The 20,036-nt window shown below is 42.3% G+C and overlaps 1 protein-coding gene across 9 annotated transcripts in view; it reads left to right on the top strand.

The window, feature by feature from the left end:
- phactr4a (phosphatase and actin regulator 4a) overlaps positions 1-18,497 on the top strand; it is a 47,018-nt gene extending 28,521 nt beyond the window's left edge. For 5 of the 9 annotated variants that reach the window (XM_060865803.1, XM_060865804.1, XM_060865805.1 and 2 more), the window contains 13 exons: positions 971-1,147; positions 3,338-3,418; positions 4,352-5,233; positions 5,711-6,157; positions 8,417-8,572; positions 9,455-9,929; positions 10,081-10,310; positions 10,531-10,687; positions 10,810-10,865; positions 11,225-11,286; positions 11,426-11,563; positions 13,751-13,827; positions 16,403-18,497. In XM_060865803.1, coding sequence (XP_060721786.1) covers positions 971-1,147; positions 3,338-3,418; positions 4,352-5,233; positions 5,711-6,157; positions 8,417-8,572; positions 9,455-9,929; positions 10,081-10,310; positions 10,531-10,687; positions 10,810-10,865; positions 11,225-11,286; positions 11,426-11,563; positions 13,751-13,827; positions 16,403-16,418 — 2,954 coding nt within the window. In that variant the 3' untranslated portion in view covers positions 16,419-18,497. The remainder of the gene's footprint in view (positions 1-970; positions 1,148-3,337; positions 3,419-4,351; positions 5,234-5,710; positions 6,158-8,416; positions 8,573-9,454; positions 9,930-10,080; positions 10,311-10,530; positions 10,688-10,809; positions 10,866-11,224; positions 11,287-11,425; positions 11,564-13,750; positions 13,828-16,402) is intronic. The other 4 variants (XM_060865798.1, XM_060865799.1, XM_060865800.1 and 1 more) reach the window with 4 other exon arrangements.
- The last annotated feature ends 1,539 nt before the right edge of the window (positions 18,498-20,036 follow it).

The following is a 20,036-nucleotide window of genomic DNA, read 5'->3' as shown; positions in this document are numbered from 1 at the left end:
GCTGCCAAACAGATAAAGTTGGGAATGTTTTCACTCACAAGAGATGAACAGGGTTTAAATGAAGAAGTTGAAACAATGTGTTGTTTATCAGGGTGACTTCACCAGGTAGGAATTCATAAAGGATCTCCTTACACACACACACACACACACACACACACACACACACACACAGAAGCACTAGCAACGTGTAACCAGCTTTGTTTTCACTGTAACATCATAACTTTTACACAGCATACGTTACATATTATGTCCGGCCGCACATCTTTTTTTTTTTGTTGTTGTTACTTTATCTCCAAAGCAATGATGGTGAAAAATTGTGGGTACAAAATAGCACATGGTCTCACAAGCCTAACAGAAACCTAATTAACTTTGATTAAAATTGGTTGTTAACATAATATAGCAACATATATAACAAGCTATGTTAAAACATTCATTTACACTTAACTAGCACTTCCTTCTGCAACTGGATCCTGGACCTCTTGACTCTGAGACCGTAGTCAGTCCAGCACAATGAGCATTGGGGCTCCTCAGGTCTGCCATATATGGTTGAAATGACCCATAAAAGCTTCTTGATTTGACTCATACATGCGGGACATTAGGACACAAAAAGGCATTGGTGAAGCTTTTTAGTTATGGTTTGCGGTGTTCAATACTGATACTTGTTTTTATTTTCTTTTGATCTGTATAACCTCAAGATGCTAGTTTTGTTCAGAGGTTGGTGTCAGGGGTTCTATTAGCAAAGCAAAGCAATTTTCTTCACTATGATTAATCTCATGGTACTGTACAGCCAAAGGTGAACATGGCTTTAGATGAAACTCAGTCAGGATTACAATCAGCGGCACTCATTGAAGATGTGATTAGACTCAAAACACGCACTTCCTCCAGCACATTCCTTTCTACAGGCTTATAGAGATAAACTGTGCTACTCGATTATTGATAATTTTCCCTTTCTCGCATTTTTTCTTTCTAGATGATGACGCCGATGACCAGCAGAACAGCACAACAGGGAACGACAAACCGGACACCGGCAGAGAGACGCCTCCATCCAAACAGAAGGGGAAGTTCTCCAACCTGGGCAAGATCTTTAAACCCTGGAAATGGAGAAAGAAGAAGGAAAGCAGCGAGAAGTTCAAGGAGACATCAGAGGGTATGGATTTCTAACTGTTTAAACACTTAGGTTTTACTTGCTTCCAGTACAGTTAGTGGCTTAATGGCAAACACGGTTGCCTCACACCTCAGGGGCTGGGGGATTGATTCCCACCTCTGCACTGTGTGTGTGGAGTTTTGCATGTTCTCCAAGTGGTTTAGGGGTTTCCTGTGGTTTCTCTGGTTTCCTACCCCAATCCAAAGATTTGTGTTGTGATGTGTATTCAGGGAACACCTTGTGCTCATAGTCCCCTGGGACCGACTCCAGGCTTTAATGAATTTTATTTTATTTCTTATGATTGATTGGATTGTATTGAGTTGAGTTTGAGTTTTTTAGTATATAGAGTTTCTCTTCAATTTTCTCTGGCTTTTTATATTATAATTTGTGAAAAGGTTCCTAACTGCCGACGTATAAGATCAAAAAAATTTGATTCTACAATTTCTTGCTTTTCAGTCGTATGCTAATCACGTTCATGGCGTTTAAAGGCGATCCTGTTCAGAACCGTTTGGTTTCTATCCGCAGGGTTTCCCGCAGCACTTTGCAGTTCGGGCGGCCCGCCTAAGCTGGGAAACCCTACCGCCTTAACTAGGTCGTCCAAAAAAAAAGATTCCGCTGCACAAAAGGCCGTCAAGTGCATCTCGGAGAATATCGCGGACGTGCTTCACACCGCGAGTGGGCACGCGCGCCATACAGCCGAAATGAGAGAAAGATGTGGTCCGTCACTGTCTGGAGGATAACTAGCCAGTTGATAAAATGCGTGTCTGCAAAATTTTGAATGTTGTTTTGTACTTTATTATTTATTATTATATGTTATTTAAATTTTTATATTTAGTGTTGAATAAATAATTGTTAAATGTAGTACAGAGTCTGTGGTCTATCTCACAAAGAAGCCCCGCCCACCAGCCTCTAACCACGCCCACCAGCATCTAGCCCCGCCCATCCGCCAAACCCTACCGCCTTAACTAACAAATTTTCTGCGGGAAACCCTGATCCGGTTGTTTCAGCAGCGATGATTAGGATAAAACTAGATTATGTTTGCCTTGTCTATCTTGCTGCCTTTGATGTTAGATTTTAGATGCCTGTTCCTTATATCTTCTATTCATATTGAAACAAATTCACACTCACTTGGTATACATTGTCATTATATACTCACCATCCACTATTCCATAAATGAATCTATTTAATCATGTGGCAGCAGCACAGTCATGAACTCATACAGGTCAAGATGTTCAGCGAATGATCACATCAAACATCCCCATGAGGGAAAACGTCTGATCTCTGTGTCTTAGATCGAGGCACGGTTGCTGGTGCTAGATGGCCTGCTTTAAGTATTTCATAAGCTGCTCTCTCTTTTGCTTTCCTCACCCAACAGTCTGTAGACTTGTGAAGGGTCTGGAGAATGAAACACCTTGTTGATGAGAGAGATCACAGGAGAGTGATTAGATTAGTCCCAGCATCCTAGGGTCACGGTGACCGGTGACACGGAGACCATGATCTGTTCGTGACTGACTCAAGTGAAACCTGATGCAGTCTTCGGCTTTACATTGCATGTAAGATACTAAAGATTTCCTGTCAGCTCAAACCTAATTCTATCATCAACAAGGTGTTTCAGTCTGCAGATCCTCTACTCACAGGAGGGTTTACTATTCTGTGTAAATGCTACAGACTGTTGTGTGTCTGTATTCCCAGGAGATCAGCATTACAGTATATATCCTCACTTGTTGTGCAACTTCTCATCATCGTGCGTCTTCTCGGATTTCATAGTGTAGTTTCTTATATTGTTTATCGATTATAATTCCTCATGTAGTTGTTGCTCTGTATTTTGCGTCTTTAACGACAGTCACCGTGTTACTTTTCCTATCTACAGTAACATTGTTTCATGGTAAGTCTTCCTCGGGAAATATATTACATTCCTAACATTACCTCTTTCTGTGATGGGAGGGACGATGATGCACGCTCGACTTACAAGATTATAGTCAGAACATGTTTAATGCAGCGAGGGTTATCAGGGCATCAAGTTCCATGCATGTCATTTTTGTTCCTCTTTACAAGCAAGTTAAAGAAGAGAAGCAACAGAACAGTGTCTTTTTCACATGTTTAAAAATTGTGTCCTCTCTCTCTCTCTCTCTCTCTCTCTTTCTCTCTCTCTCTCCTCTTGTCTTATTCATCTCTTTTATCATCTGTGTTCAGTTCTGGAGAGGAAGATCTCGATGAGGAGACCCCGGCAGGAGCTGATAGACAAAGGAGTACTAAAGGAGATCTCTGAGAATGGTAGAGCAGCTTTACAGACCATAAGATCATTGATATCTTCACGGGGAAGATTAGATCTATAGATTCAAGATTCAAGAGTTTCGTCTTTTGATGTCCTGGCATTCCCAACAGCCAAAATGGTGCAAGAGGAAAGGAGAGGAAAACAACATAAAGACACTAGTGCTCCATGATAGTATTCTCATTTGCAAAGGTTTAGGCAAGGAGGCGTAAAGCTTGGCAACCTCTAACGATCAGAGGGCAAACTGTGTCTGCAGGTTGTGGATAAGAGTCACTCACGAGTATGATGGCCTGATGGGAAAACTGTTTTCTAACCTTGGAATTGTTACAAGCGTTGGATTAAACACAGGGGTAAATTCCCAGGGGGAACTTCCCCAAAAATCAGAACAACCCAACAACCATCAATCAGGACGTATACCCATTCAAGAACCCATACAAGAACACTGCACATCTAACCCCCATGTTGTAATCAAACTTACAACCATGGGAATATGCTCGGAACAATGCATACACAGACTTAAATGCAATTTAAATAATCTAGTATATTTCTAGATATAAATATGTTATTTCTAAAACTTACCAAAGCAGAGCTCAGCATCACCAACAATTTGGAGATTAGGTCTCTAGGGACATGGCACATTCTTGTTTGCGAATAGAAGGATGACACAGGGGTGCCAATATTTATTCAGAGGTACCCTCAGAAGATCAGAGTTTGTTTTGGTTCTGTTTTCATTTCAGCAAAATCACAAGAAACTGGAGGGACTAATTACTTTGATACTTCTGTATAATAACCGCTTTAGCCGTGCAGTTTCACTAAAGAGAGGGTTTTTTTTTAGTTTTTTTGCATAAGTATCCACTAATTGTAATTGTGTGTACTGTAGAATCTGGCAGATATATCAGACGTATTGTGTTTAATATCCACTCTGTGTGTTGCAGAGAGTCATAATGTGAAAGCGCCCTCCGTAAACAACGGTCATACGCTGCCTGTAGCCGGTGACCAGGGGCCCAACGCAGGATCAGAGGTCAAGAGCAGGTCACACGGCGAGGACCGAAAGAGTGGTTTGGTACCAGAACCTGAGCGACGAAGCCGAATACCATCAGATGTGACCCGTAACCGGCAGCCTCTAGACGTGGACGCTCGCACGCGCATCCCGTCAGATTCTGAGAAACGAGAGAGAGACGAGGCACGGTACCGTGAACGGAGGGACGAAAACCGAGACCGAAGGGACGATAGAGAGGAGCGAGGGAGAAGGGACGACAAAGAAGACCGGGAGAGGCGAGATAGGCGAGAAGAACGGGATTCCAGAGCAGAGTGGAGAGAAGAACGAGAACGAAGGGAGAAGAGAGAAGAGAAGAGAGACGGCAGAGTAGAGAAAGACGCGAGAGCGGACAGGGACCAAAAAAAGGATGACCGGGATCGGGACGAAAGAGAAAGGAGAGAGGACAGGGAAAGGAGAGAGTTAAAAGAAAGGAGGGACGATCACAATCGAAAGGAAGAAACTCTTCGGCGGGACGACAGAGACCGGAGGCCTGAAAGCGAGAGGAGAGATGACCGAGAAAGGAAAGATGACAAGGAGAGAAGAGAGTCGTGTGAAAGGAACGAGGAGCAAGACAGAAAAGAGGACATTACGAGGAAAGATGTGAGGAAGCCTGAGATGCCAAAGCTGATCAGGCCTCAGTCTGAGATGGATATGAGGAGCCGTGTGCAAAGCAACTCGTCTGACGTGGTCCAGAAAACCCGACCCGTCTCTGAAGTTGAGCAAAGGAGCACACTGCCACGATACATACACACTCAGGATGACCCCAGGGCACGCACAGGTAAAGCACCGGAGCAAAGGTGCATCATCTAACAAACCAGGCAGTAATACAGAGTAGAATATATGAATATACATACACAGACATGTACATTTTTCAATTGATCTTCAAATTGTGTTTTTGTATTTGTCATAAAAATCTAATGTATGGTGCAAAAATGTACCTCTTGATCAGGCAAACAAATTACAATGAAATTTAGAAGTAATTGTTTAAAAATAACCAAAAAAAAAAATAAGTCACTAGCTTCAGCTGTTGTCTTTAACCATATAACATTGTCAGGGTTTCCAGATTGTATGAGATGCCCCATAATTCGGTGTTAATTAATAATAATCTTAATAATGAGCTTTGTCATGAGAAGCAAGTACGTTTGATGTACATTTTCACTCAGCAGTGCCAAACAAACCTAATGAATTGATGCACAGTTTTTTGGTTACTAGTTTTTGTCCATGTGTCTCTGTGTTTGTGCTTTAACTCTGCTAGGATCTGTGGGTGTGCGCTTCACTCCTGTCCCCGAGTTAAAGGAGCAGCAGCCTACAGCCAAACAGGCCATACTTCCCCCAAAATGGCTGATGTCCTCCACCGAATCTGGTCAGGCTTCATCTTCATCATCTTCCTCCTCCTCACTGTCGTCGACATCTTCATCTTCAGCTCCACCCATTGCTAAGCCCCCTCCTCGCACTGTGTCTCTGTTGGTGGACGACTCGTCTCGACATAGTTCCTTACCAGTCGTTTTGATACGAAACCAGGACAACCCACCTACTGTCCTTGATCATCCTGCTATTCCTGCCCCAGCTGCTGCTCCTGCTCCTATTCCTACTCCCGCTCCTGCTGCCCCGTCCACCACCCCTGATGCCCCAGTACATGCTAAAATGCCACCTGTTCCCCCGCCCAAACCCACCAACCGTAACAGTACGTTAGCACTGCAAGGTGAGCCATGTCTGCTTTATGCTTCATTCCCTCGGGGATTGCTCAGAAACCTACAGCTAATGTTTGATTTTTGACCTGTCCTAAATTTTTGGAGTTTGGAGCAATTAAGTTCTTAATGCTGTGTTCTTTTGAGAAACTAACACTGCATTTAGGTCCTGGTGGAGGATTCAGGAGAACATAATATTATCCAGGCTTAAGCTTTTACACCTTGCCGTTGTGTTTACCAAATAAGTGTCTTTTTTGACTTTGGCCAGAATTTTCCTTAATGTTTGTTAAAACTGACTTGAAAGCAGCTGTAATAGTTTAGGAGCTGAAATATACCAGCATTAACCCTAGGTAGTCTTGTATGCTAGTCCTGATAAATATAATAATATAGGATAAATATGTACTCTTATTCCTCCTAGTCTTCTAAAACGTCCAGCTCTTTGTTTTGTGCATGTTCAGTGTAGTTTGTATTCATTCGAATGCTCATCCGGTTCCTGTAAGTACAGATTCTTAATCTTTAAGCAGACATCACAGAAATATAAAAGAGCGTAAGTGTGATACAGTATAGATCGACAGTACAGAGAATGCAGCTTCTTGATTCATTAGGACATGCGATTGGCTCTTCAGAACTGGAAATGCTTGCTCGAGGCACATGCATATTTCTGCAAGGAATTTCAGCGGCACCCATAGTTAACCATCTGCAGAGAGAACAATACAGGTGTGTGTGTGTGAGTGAGGGTGCGGCAAGTACAGTCTCTGCCAGGTTTGTGCAGATGAATGATCTCTGAGAGCTGTCTTACGCATTGTTTATAAACACCTGCTAATGGTGATCTTCAAAGAAGTCAGAATTAATTCGTTCAGATTGACGACAATCGTTGCATGTGAACTTGACACATTTTGCCCCAAACCTCAGAAATCTGCCAACTTGTAAAGGAATTCTGTCCTAAATAGAGATCTGATTCTATCGAGGTCTAACGTTAGAGCAAGACCGCTACAGAGTCTGGTGCGTTTTTATTAAATAACGTGTTGCGATGAATTTCCACCAGAGTAGACACCACCATGTTCTTCATCTTACATTTTTTTAAGTTTGAAGATGGTAGTTCAAACTGTCTATAAGGCTTTTGTATTCCTCCTTCCTTACCTAGCTGGTAAACCGTAATAGATGGCATGTCTCTGAGTTATACTGTACCTGATGTCAGAGGTGTACAAGGTGAAAAGGAAGGAAGCAAAGAACAGTCCCTGTGAAGTGCTCATGCTTCACCTTCTGCTAAGGCATGCAGTTCTATGTCTGCTAGTCAGTGATCCTTTACACAAGGGCAGTATCACCCAGGTCACTGTGGGACATATCGTGCCAGAAGCACTTGGGAAGCCACTTTGTGACACTCACAACGTTCCCTGTGATCTGCAGCTGAGCATACACTCCACCCCATGTGTGGTTGGTATGCAAACCGTAAGGCACTGTTGCCATGGCCACATCTGCCTGAGGTGACCTAGAATGAGTCTTTGTAGGGACTTTGTCAACTGGGATGTTAATGCTGTAGGTACAATACGTAGATTTCAGTGCCCTAGGGTTCTTGTTCTTTGGTACAGGAACCAAAGCATAAAAGACCCTTTTTATGGCTGCTCACCAAAGCCAGTCCTTTACATCTGACCAGGTGAAATTAGCTCATCTGTAGGAGATCTTACAATATAGCTAGTTGTAAGGGTTTTTGGGTACGTTAGGCAAAACAATAAGAAACTTTTATCTGGCTGCTCTCCACAGTCAGGAACTGAAGCAACAAGAACCTTTTAACTGGCTCTTCACCACAAACAGTAACCAAAGCAACAAGAACCTTTCAGCTGGCCGTTCACCTCAGATGGTCCTTCGTGTCTGACAGTCAGTGAAAAGAGTTCAAATGTGTAAAGCCTTACAAGACAGCTAGTTGAAATTGTCTTGTTGCTTTGGGTTCTGTACCCAAGAACAAGAACCCTGGCTGTAACTTTATAGCTGTCTACCTGTTCAACTGTAAGACAGCTGGACTCTTTTCACCTGGTCAGATGTGAAGGACTGTCTGCGGTGAGCAGTTAAGGTCATCTGCTGCTTATGGTCGTTGTCATATGGTGGTGATCATGTGTTGTGTGATGATTTCCTGGATGATAGGGGAGTTTGATCAGTCATTGACAAACTGGTTGAAAATACAAATATAATGTGAACCTTTGTGAAGAGCCTATTACCTGTAAATGAGTAGTGTGAGGCTCCGAACTTAATGAACTGCCTTGATGTATTCCCTGTAGCCACAACATTACCCAGGCACGGTAAAGCTCAGACTCCTCTGTACTGGACCAGCAAGAGACGACAGAATGAACATGGTACTTTGTCCTCTCTACCCAGCTATCCCCATCACCCTCAGCCTCATCCAGGTGCCCCTGCCATTGAGGCTCTTCATGACGGTTAATTAACACTTAAAAGTGCATTACTCCCATCCAGACCCAGATCAAGCTTATAGTTTGTCTCTATGGTCCTGTTCCAAAGCACACAAGAAGTTCTTATAAGTCATGGTTTCCTCTCCACAATTCATTCTGTTTTAAAAAGGTACCATCATTTACGTATGATTTAGCCGAAAGGTTATAGTGGAGAGACGCTAGGAATTTCTTTTGCACTGGAATAAGACATGAGACTCAACTAACACCCCATGATCATCCCAGCTAAAAATCCACCCATAATTCCGCTCATCACTACACTTAATGTATTTGTGTGTGTCCGGCATGGCGTGATACCAATCATCAAAAAATCTTGGCTTGTCTAATTTAATCTTCTGTACTTGACACTGACTGAAGTGTAAACCAGTACATTTACTTCACGAATCATTACTGCAGCGTCCTAGGTACTAACATGTACATTCTTAATTATGTAGCTGTAATGGTTTAACAATATTTATGATGTCAGCTAGGGCTGCAACACATCATAAGACTTTACTTTGTTCAAATTTCGAAATTTGAGAGTCACTGCAAATTCAAATTTGAGAGTCACTGCTGTTAAATCCGCATCCTACACACACACATTATGGTGCCAATGATATTCTGCTTTGTTCTATTTAGATATCCCTCTGCCCATAAATCTTTCAGTAATAAGAAGTCGATGTGTAGAGACTTTAACTTTCCAATAGGGATCTTTCATTTGTAGTATTTTCACAGATCTCCTGCAGTGAAATGCTTTGTGTTGACTATCCGTTGCAGCCCTAATGGCATCAGCATCAAGTCATATTTTCTTTCCTTCCATTAAAATGACTAATATGAGAAGACTTTAATTGGTTTCTATTTGCTTTATCACAGGAGATGCACCCCAACCCCTGGTAGTCTCAAACCCGATTTCTGCAAAGCGCTCTCCTCCCATTCCGCCAGCTAGGACAACGCCGATCAACAAACGCAACTCAGGGGACATCTCATCCAATCAGGGTGAGCCTCCTGCCAGAAGTTCTTCCCCTAACCCTCCTCCCTCCCAGTCAGAGGATAGCAAACACCCCAGCTATACAGCTACAGTGGTGTCTCCTCCACCTTCCCATATCCCTCCATCTCCACCTGGCATCAACGTTGATCCTCCGAGCCCTACCACTGAGCCGCCGAGCCAGCCTCCATCCATACCTCTGCACATCCTGATCCAGCGTGCACTTACCAGCCCTGGACCAGTCCACCCCAGCCCAGAAGGCAACCAGAGAGCTCACTCTCTGCTGTTTGAGACACCACCTGAGATTGTAGTCGAGACGAGCGGACGACGTTCTCTTCCTGTCACCATCGAGCCACTCAGACTGTGAGACATTTTTATTAACTTAATTCCTAAACATAAACACAAATACAAATCACGACACAATGCATTAGCTATTGTACTGAAACAGAAGCACACACACAAGCAGCATTTTATCCCTTACACATTTGAACACTTTTAACGCTGGTGTACTCAGGCCTGAGGATGATGATTTCGACATGGAGGAAGAACTACAAAAGCTGCACCCTCCTCCACCCCAGACCTTCCCACCGGAGCTGGAGGCCGGGAGCAGGCGGGGGTTAGTGGGAGACACCATGGTCATCTTCGAGGACTCGGACAGTGAGCGAGAGGACGACAACGACTCAGACGGGCCCATTCTCTACAGAGACGACGAAGAGGATGACGACGACGAAGATGTGCCCATGAGTATGACTCTAATTCCACTCTAACGGTTTCAGTAGATTTAGTTATAGTCTTCTGGATATTTGGAAGAATGATCACTTTTACTCTAATTCAGACTCGGCAAACAGGCTGATGGGTGTGAAAACACCCGTAGATAAGCAGAGAGACTTAATGCTGTAAGCTTTGCAGTAAAGTTTGATCAAAAATGTTTATTCTTTTTCCCTAAAATGTTTGTGTCTTGTAGCCGGTCTGGCAGGCAAAGTGAAACGGAAGGACACTCTGGCTCTAAAGCTGGAGAAACAGCAGGAAAAGGAGGAGAAGCAGGGGCAAGAGGACAGCACCTGGAAGAGCCGGGAGCAATGGGAGGCGATGCGTAACAAGATTGGCTCCACCCTCACACGGTATGTATGTAAAGTGTGTCACCACGTGTGTTTGTTTACCTTTCAGCACTATTACACTGTTGCAGCTAATTAAGCATGAAGATGTGTTAACATATTAATGGTTTATTATCGCATGATTTCAGGCGTTTGAGTCAGAGACCAACGCAACAAGAACTTGAGCAAAGAAACATTCTGCTAGGTCAGTATTCACACTCCCCTCACATACTCTTACTCTGAATCTGCTTAACCGAAACGCTTTTTGTGTCCTCTCACTCTTTACTCTCTGTAGAACACCTCCACAACCTCAGATGAAGTTCTTTTGGTGTGTGAGAGTCTGTGGTAGTGTGTACGAGTGCATGAGTGCGCATTTGTGTGTATGTGCATGTGGTTACGAGTGCGCGTGCGTGTGTATGAGTTCAAGTGTGTGAACGTGTAGAGTACGAGTGCGTGCCTGTGTGTGTGTGTGTGAGTTTGTGTGTGTGTACGAGTGCGTGCGTGTGTTTGTGTGAGAGCATGCACTTTTCCTCAACTAAACCATTTGTTTGCTTCTTGTTCTAGCCAAGAATGAGGCAGACAGACGAGCTGAGCGAAGCGAGATCAAACGCAGACTTACAAGAAAGGTTAGACATCTCTCTCTCTCTCTCTCTCTCTCTCTCGCTCTCTCTCTCTCGCTCTCTCTCTCTCGCTCTCTCTCTCTCTTTCTCCTTTATGTGTACTGCTAGACGACAGTGCATTCATGTAAATATTTTGTTCCTGCAGTTGTCTCAAAGGCCCACAGTAGCAGAGCTCCAGGCCAGAAAGATTCTCCGTTTCCACGAGTATGTGGAGTGCACACATGCTGAAGACTACGACCGGCGTGCAGATAAACCCTGGACTAAACTCACACCCGCTGACAAGGTACACAACGATTCGCATCGTAATTGTCCAGGGATTCTGCACAGCTTGGTCCTAATCAGAGCCAGATCTAGTTCATCCAAGGATCTCATTTTATCCAGTCTTACTGCTAATTGTGTGTAACCAGTGCACTGTTCTTTATGTAGGATGTAGTGTAGCAGGTTTTCTTGCATGTGAGGGTGTGTGTAGCTTTAGAGCTGCTTTTCTTCGCGTGTATGCCAGTGTACATTCGATTCACTCCTAAGGCAACAGGACATCTGGGTTAACTGATTGTGGAGCTCAATTGCACTAAAAGGTTCAGAGAGATGAGTGATATAATGTGCAGTGAAATCATGTCAAAGGTGCTTCTGAAGACTGATTGTGACGTCGTGCATGAAAAGCACATGAACCACTTTGATGCACATTTAGTTCCTCTCTGCTCCCTTCAGAGTGGCTGGGGTAAAAGGAAGAGTGGGGGAGCTCCGCAGCATCTCTGTGCATGCTTAAGTGCTTTCTACCCCACAGGAACATTTCACACAGAAATTGGAGACTTGTCTGGTATTTCCAAACCAATCACAGGCCAAAATAATGACACACAGCTTGCATCGTATATATCACATATATTACATAGAAAGAGCAGAGATTTGCACACACAGATTTTAGTTGTTCCACATTCTATACTGTTGCACTACAGATCCAGTGACATACTTCAGTAGCTAGGTATAGGCAAATACCTAATAGTTAATAATGTCCAGCGAGTTTGCATGATCATCTAAGTTCTGCCAGTTTCCCGACTTCCAGGTTTTTTCCACCAGTCCAAAGACGTGTTGTAGTCTGACTGTTATCTATAGGGCTGTGTCTGTGTCTCTGTGGCTGTGTCTGTGTGGCGCAGTCTGTCTGTGTGTGTGGCGCTGTCTGTCTGTCTGTCTGTCTGTGTGTCTGTGTAGCACTGTGGCTGTCTGCGTGTGGCGCTGGCTGTCTGCGTGTGTGGCGCTGTGGCTGTCTGCGTGTGTGGCGCTGTGGCTGTCTGCGTGTGTGGCGCTGTGGCTGTCTGCGTGTGTGGCGCTGTGGCTGTCTGCGTGTGTGGCGCTGTGGCTGTCTGCGTGTGTGGCGCTGTGGCTGTCTGCGTGTGTGGCGCTGTGGCTGTCTGCGTGTGTGGCGCTGTGGCTGTCTGCGTGTGTGGCGCTGTGGCTGTCTGCGTGCGTGGCGCTGTGGCTGTCTGCGTGCGTGGCGCTGTGGCTGTCTGCGTGCGTGGCGCTGTGGCTGTCTGCGTGCGTGGCGCTGTGGCTGTCTGCGTGCGTGGCGCTGTGGCTGTCTGCGTGCGTGGCGCTGTGGCTGTCTGCGTGTGGCGCTGTGGCTGTGGCTGTGTCTGTGTGTCTCTGTCTGTGTGTGTCTGTGGCTGTGTTTGTGGCTGTGTCTGTGTGTCTCTGTCTGTGTGTCTCTGTCTGTGTGTCTCTGTCTGTCTGTGTGTGTCTGTGTCTGTCTCTGTCTGTGTCTGTCTGTGTGTCTGTGTCTGTCTGTGTGTCTGTGTCTGTCTCTGTGTGTGTCTGTCTCTGTGTGTGTCTGTCTCTGTGTGTGTCTGTCTCTGTGTGTGTCTGTCTCTGTCTGTCTGTGTGTGTGTGTGTGTGTGTGTCTCTGTGTGTGTGTGTGTGTGTGTCTCTGTGTGTATGTGTCTGTGTGTATGTGTCTCTGTCTGTGTGTGTGTCTGTGTGTCTCTGTGTGTGTGCACATTAGAGAGAGAGAGAGAGAATGTGCTGTGTGTTACTTGCCTTGTGTCCTGTGTCACCTGTGTATAAGCAGTAGAGAAAGTGGATGGATGGATTTACATGTAACATCCCAGGCTTTGTTTGCAGACAGTCAAAGCTAACTAGCTACTTATGCTACATACCTGAGGCAGCCCTGCTCTCTGCTACTTTCTTCCATGATTTACATTTTTCAACATAATGTCTGATTTAATTGGATTTTTCTGTTTTAAATCAGTAAATAGTCACTAATGCAGGTAGGAGCTAATGGTGTGAGTGGATTTGAATAAGCGTTGGACCATAAGATTTGTGAACCTGTGGCTGATATCATCGCTCCGTGTTGCACTCTAGCATAGATTATGACTTACTCACACGCTCCACTGATCCCTAAGCATGAATATGAATGTCGCCTAGTTTGCATGTCACTTTGTTCACTCAGGATGTTTGCCTTCTCTTTTTGTCCCTGCAGGCTGCCATCAGAAAGGAGCTGAATGAGTTTAAGAGTTCAGAGATGGAGGTCCATGAGGACAGCAGGATATACACCAGGTGAAACATCTACACCTGCATTACTGTTCAGTCCTGTCTGTAATACAGCAGGGAACTCATATTCATGGCAAGTCTTAGCGTAAAGACCTACTAGGGTTGAAATACTAAGAAAATCTTAACCCTTAAAAGAGCTCAGAAGGTCAAACAGTGTTAGGAGAAGTGAGGAGGACTTTTAAGAGGATTAAGAGTTTTTTTATCAGAGGAGAAAATGGCTGAAAGGTGACGAGGGAGAAGAAATGTGTTGTATACAATATTTAATAATGACAGAGTTCATAAGATGATACAGATTAGATCGTGTAGGGATTATTTTTGTGATTGATTAGAGATTACGTCTGACACAGCACAGAAATCGTATATCTATACACAGTTGTGTGGAAAAAATTAGGACACCCCAATAATATTCAGTCCTTTATTAAGAAATGTCAACATGTCAATTTCTGATCCTGTTTTAATTTATACCTGTAGATGAAAGTGATGTTATTGCATGTAAACAATAAGAAAAATCACTTTTTCACTTGATAAACAAAAGAAATCAACATCTTTGATCTGAGGAAAAAGTTAGTACACCCTGTGCCCTAATAGTCAGTGTTTCCCTCTTTCAGCTGAAATAACCCCAGTGAGATGTTTCTTGTAGCCATCAACCAGTTTCTGACATCAGCTGGAAGAAAGTTTCCCCCACTCCTCAAAGCAGAATTCTTTTTGTTTTTTTTTGCTGTGTGATATTTGAGGGGTTTCTTACATGCACAGTATGTTTCACATCACCACACAGGATCTCAATAGGATTTAGATCAGCTTTGACTGGGTCACTCCAGATATCAGCCAGTCTTTGATGGATTTACTGTTATGTTTTAGACCGTTGTCATCTTGCAAGGTCCAGTTCTGCTTGAGCTTCGATTTTTTGACAGATGGTCTAACGTGTTCCTCAGACATCTTCTGATACAACGTACTATAGAATTCATAGTGGATTCAGTGATTATGAGCTGGTCAGGTCCTGCTGCAGCAAAACATCTCCAAACCAAAACACTTCCACCTCCATGTTTCACAGTTGATATGAGGTTCTTTTACTGAAACGCCAAACATGCCGTCTGGTATCGTGTCCAAATAATTACATTTCTCATCTGTCCAAATCACATCATTCCACAAGTCTTGGCCTTTGTCTCTGTGTCATGAATTCTCAATACAGCAAAGGTTTCCTCCTTCACACCTCCCATGATAAATACAGATGTTCAGTCTTTTTCTGATTGTAGATTCATGCACTTTGACATTAACTGAAGCAAGAGCTTGCTGTAGGTCCCGTGATGATATTTTATTGTTTTTGGAGACTTCTTTAAGCATCTTACTGTCTGCTCTTGGGGTGAATTTGCTTGGCTGTCCTACCTGGTCATATTGGCAGATGTTTTAAATCCTCTAAACTTGTAAATGATTTCTGGACAGTAGAAAGGCTGATTACAAATTTTTTGAGATCTTTTTATATCCCAGACTCATAATCATCAACAATCTTCTTTCTGAAGGCTTCAGAGAGCTCTTTGGATCTCACCATGCTGAGACCTCTCACTTCAACAATTAAGTGCAAACCAGGTTTAAATAATTCAAGCCTTCTTCAAAATGCTCTGTAACAATATTCTAATAATTTACACCTGATGTGAGACACCTGTAGTCCATTTTGTCCATTTTAAGTTTTTGCGAGAAATGAGATTTTTATAGATAAATTACATTTTACAGATAATAAAAAAAAAGACTTTTCTTTGGTTTTATTTGTTTATTTATATTAATTTAAGCTTCCAATACTGTTAACATGAAGATCAAATGCCCAAATGTTTAACTATTAAAAAAAAACACAGGCTTTCATAGGGTGTCCTAATTTTCTCACATGACTGTAGACTGTAGATTTATTCTGCCGCTATAACATCAGAACTGATGTAATTTGTCTCTGACATTTCTGCTTTGTGTCAGAGATGTTTACATTTATTACATTTATAACATACAGATGTTAGAACATCTCTAATATGATCGGTCATGAACGTAATCCCTACACAATATGGACTCAAATATCTTAACCTAGAGACAAAGTGAAGGCTTATAGTAGACCAGATTTTAAAAACGCTCCTTTTTTATTAGACAACCAATCACAGTCTTCAACACAATGTGTCATACCTAGTAACAGGTTAAGCCCCGCCCCCTCTCTAAGATAAAGGTTTGGTTGTATCTATAAGATAAGAGTTGATCTGAGGTCCTGAATCACTCTTTAAGGTAAGATTCCTAGTTAGTAATGTTTAAGCTAAATTAGGAGCTCTCTGAGATCATTCTTAGACTCTTTATGAATACAGGCCCTGGAGACTAGATCTTAGAGAGACTAACAGAGATGTTGTGCAGCTCAGTAGTCAGTGGGATTGTTGTGAAGTCAGCAGTGTGCTTGAATATCAGATGCATTTTGACGCCTGATTCTGCAGAATGCACACAATCCACAGGGGAGTTTCTTGCATCAATAGCTACACCATGCACCATTAACCATGCAACACTCGTGTAGTTCTGTTTTTAAACTGTCTCCTGTGTGTCCTCTTGTCTCTTCCTCCAGGTTTCATCGGCCTTAGCCAACAGTGCCGGAGACACGAGAACGCGGAAAGTACAAACCACTGGAAATCCAAGGAAGCTATGGAAGCCATACAAACTGTACAAGATGCTGGTGTGTGTCGTTTTTGTCTGTTGAGGATTGGTGTGCAGTGCCAATCTACTAGGATCTACGCTACCATGGACTCTGACTTTATATCAGTTGGTGCTAGGACTTAAGGCAGCACGCAGGAAGCTGCACAGAGCTCTGGCGTGCTGACGCCGCATCAGTCTCTCTGTCTGCTCACCTCACTGCCCCAACAGCCTTGATTCATGGTTACATTGATGCACAGACAGAAGCAACACTGTCCTTTTTCACATCTGGAATTTATTTACAACATATCGATTTCTTTTTATTTATGGTGAGGTGTGATCTTTGTGCTATGAACAAAATGTGACGGTGGCATCAACGTATTGTGGGTTAGGGCTTGCATTACCATTCATTTTTACCAGTCAACTAATGATTTAAAAGGTTGACTAGTTATCTTATTTTAGTTTTAGACTGTTTTATTATTGTGGTTAGATTCAAAAACAAAAATGCGTTCAACTGCACTTTAGTTAACAACCATGCACAGGCTATATATATGAAATTCCAAGTTTTTTTTTTGTTTGTTTTTTTTTTAAGGTAGAACAATAATAACTCAATAGAATGACACGATACAGGAGTAAACATTAGATCTGTGTATCTAATTACAACATATAAAGGCCAACCTGTGGCCTAAGCTGAACCTTTGATTCTGAAACTGAGGGCATGCAGCACTGAAGCTCACGTACAGAGAGAGCAGAGCTCGCTCTATAGCTCAGTGTGCCTGTGCTCCTTGGATATGGTCCTTGGATCCGCAGTGTTCGAGGCTCACATCAAGGCTCATGTTGAATGAGCAGCATTAGTAATGTTTAAAGACAGGTCTGTACTAACTAAACTAGCTGAAGTGGACAAGGTGGGGATTGATCAGTGGCAATGAACAGTCCTGTACACATAAACATCTCACAGTGTGAATAGTGAACGTATGAGCTAATGTTCACGTGTGTGTCCATAAGTGTGTCTGTGTGTGTGTGTACGTCCGCGCATATGTGTGTGTCAGTCTGTGTGTGTGACAGACAGTTTGTTGTGACCGGGTTTCTCTCGGTGTATCTGTCACTTTGGACCTGTGTGTGGCTGGATGAATGCGTGTGTGAATGTGCACAAGTGTGTGTGGGTGGGTGGGTGTTGTGTTGTGGGTGGATGAATGTGTGTGTGTGTCATTTTTAGCCTGTGTGGGTGGGTGAATGTCGGTGGGTGTGTGGGTGTCACTTTGAGCCTGTGTGTGTAAGAGAGAGAGAGAACAGAGGTGTGTATTTTTCTGCACATGCTCTAACCCTCTGCCTTATAAATGCTGACAAACCGTTGCACACAATTTAAAACGAATCAATAGAAAGAGCCTGTAAATAAAGTAATGACATTCTATTTCCCACTTCTGTTTCTCACACACATCTGTATGAATCTCAGGATTAATGCTCAAGGGTATCGTCTTCTCTCAATGTGCATTGTACTGTTTTTTCTTTGATTTCAGATTTGTACAACACTGTCATGTTCATTTCCTTTCCTTGCTGCCAAACAGCAGCGTGACGACTCTTCTTCTTCTTCTCCTGAGTTGAAATGAGCTTAAATACAACACAGATCTTTAGTCTAAAGTGATCTGTTAAAATTTTTGTTACAAGCACAAACTGTTAGTGAACCGAAAAATGACACAATGATGCACACTTTTTTTGTACATTTATATGCTTTTTTTTTTTTTTGGTCTGAGTTAATTTTATGACACTGTTTTCAAGGCTGTTTCTTGCCTCTTTTGTACAGATATACACTGTAGATTCTGATCATTGTGTAATTATGTCTTTCAAATGTTTAAAAGATGTTTTTATTGTATTTACGGTATTACTAAAAGATACAAGGTAAAAAAAATGATATAACAGTGTAAGTAGAGCAAAATGGTACTCTGAAAAACTTTTATTCGTCATTTTTTATGGTGAAAGAAAAGACTGAGAAATGTTCACTTCATAAATTGATTAAAACTTAATTTCAGATACGTTGTTGTGTCCTGTTGTGTATTAGAATTAGTACAGCTGAGTTTTTGTGCCCTCTGGTGGAAAAGTTTACTCTTTTGTTAAATGTGGGGTCTCCGTTGTTTGAAAGCCAATGTTGACATTTGAAATCACCAAAACAAACACGCCCCTAACCCAAATGGGTCCCACCCCTGTTTTGATAGCCCCGCCCCACACAATATTTTTATCAATAAATGAACCCCATGAGTAATACTATGGTAATACAAATATGTTTTTGTAGTACTGTGTGTTGTACCGTGAAAGGTTTAGCTCCGTTTTACACGGAAGATGTTCATTTCTCTCCGGCGCTGGAAAGCTGATCCTATACTAACATGGGTCCTTATCGTAAGCCTTTCTTCGCTTTCTTTCTTTGTTTTTATCCTCCATGTCTCGACAAGCCCCGCCCCTTTCTGCTCATTGGCTACACGTTAAGTTTGTTTTTGTTTTGTTTGGCGGCCCAACGCAGTTTTCTGAAGCATTTCTCAAACAACGAAGACCCCACCTTTAAGTTGTCTGTTAGATGTCTTCTTAATGACAGCTTTTCCACTAATATCTGTGATGTTATTTATTTTAACGTTTACTTATTACGCATGCGTAACGTCACGTCATGTGACACGTGTTGCAGCTACACTGGAGCGGTTCCTTGTGCGGGATGAGCGACCTCGTAGTTGTAGTTCTAGTTCAGATTTCGCTTCTAGTGGAAATGACAGTAGCCCAAGACCTGTTTTGCAGATATTATATGTAATGGCTCAGCTCCCCTTATATAAATAAAGTGACGTGCCCTCAGCACCTTGATAAAAACCACATGGTCGTCATCATGCACACAGAGTTTAGATTAGTTTAGTATTAACTTACCTGATGCATCTGTATTGCTTTTTGTGTTTGAACAAACCTCTACAGTATATTCCATTAAAGGGTATTTCGTGATCCAGAGGTTATAAAGTGACAGCAGTCCAATAAAGCCACTGTTGCCTTGTGTCAATAATGTTAATCAAACATCAGAAGGAAAATCACTCACTGTCCTTAAATCATTAACTTTTTTAAAATAAATAAGAATGACTTTATACAGTGACAAAGCAGAAAAAAAAACGTTTATAAGGTAAGCAGTTAGTGAGGCCAAGTGAGTACTTGGAAAAAATACTTTACATGTGGATAATTGTTTAATATTTGAATCATTCATAAAATAAATCTTTACTGTGTAACTTTTTTGTCAGATTTTTTTAAGCTTTATTTACTTAATTAATGCGTTCATTTTATTATTGGTGTTTATTTATTTTATTTTAATTGTTTAATATTTGAATCATTCATAAAATAAATCTTTACTGTGTAACTTTTTTTTTCAATTTTTTTTAAGCTTTATTTAATTATTTATTAATTAATGCATTCACTTTATTATTAATGTTTATTTATTTGATTTTAATTATTTAGTTAGTTAGTTATTTAGTTGTTGTAGTAGTTTAGTTGTTTTTGTCTGTCTCTAGCTGGGAAATCTTTAAGAAGCACTGGTTTAAACACACAGCACA

Source organism: Tachysurus vachellii, chromosome 3, assembly GCF_030014155.1.
Source record: "Tachysurus vachellii isolate PV-2020 chromosome 3, HZAU_Pvac_v1, whole genome shotgun sequence".
NCBI classification, from domain to species: Eukaryota; Metazoa; Chordata; class Actinopteri; order Siluriformes; family Bagridae; genus Tachysurus; species Tachysurus vachellii.
The sequence above is the reverse complement of the archived record's forward strand: the minus strand, read 5'-3'. Positions and strand labels throughout refer to the sequence as shown.